Here is a 517-nt window from a genome sequence, read left to right as displayed (position 1 = left end):
AGTATCCCCCTGAAGACCAAGCACCCTGAACTCAGCCACCACAACGCCCGCGACTCACTTGAGTGTCTGCAGAGCCAGCGTGGAGTCATATCGCTTCTCGCTGATCGGAAGCTTTTCGAAGGACGTGAGACAAGGGTGATGGAGGCGGAGGTCATCCCTGCGTTCAGAATAGGTCCAGCCCTGTTCAATCTTGTTCATGGCCCACATCTCGTGAATGTTCTCGGCCAGTTTGTCTCGCACTTGCTCGATGTAGCCGGGGAGTTGGATCTGGAATGCGAGAGGTGCATGAGATTGTCTGAGCAACATTGATTTTGTGATGGAAGGCGGATCGAAATGAGGAGATCGTGGTTTGAATATGTTTTTTTATTTAGTATATACACAATTTTATGCAATGATTAGCCTGACTGAAACTTGTTTTAATCCGGACAACGGAGGCAAAATATATATATATATTTCGAAAAATGAGAACTATATTGACATAATTTCTGTCATAAGCAGGTCTCGAAATTGGCTTTAT

At 45.3% G+C, this 517-nt stretch overlaps 1 protein-coding gene across 1 annotated transcript in view; it reads right to left on the bottom strand.

Moving 5' to 3' along the window:
* Positions 1–517, bottom strand: part of LOC119591819 (ryanodine receptor-like) — a 115,587-nt gene that overhangs the window by 14,150 nt on the left and 100,920 nt on the right. Inside the window, exon 21 of the mRNA XM_037940564.1 lies at positions 59–267. Coding sequence (XP_037796492.1) covers positions 59–267 — 209 coding nt within the window. The remainder of the gene's footprint in view (positions 1–58; positions 268–517) is intronic.

Source organism: Penaeus monodon, chromosome 29 (genome assembly GCF_015228065.2).
Source record: "Penaeus monodon isolate SGIC_2016 chromosome 29, NSTDA_Pmon_1, whole genome shotgun sequence".
NCBI lineage: Eukaryota > Metazoa > Arthropoda > Malacostraca > Decapoda > Penaeidae > Penaeus > Penaeus monodon.
This window is presented reverse-complemented; position numbering and strand designations above follow the sequence as displayed.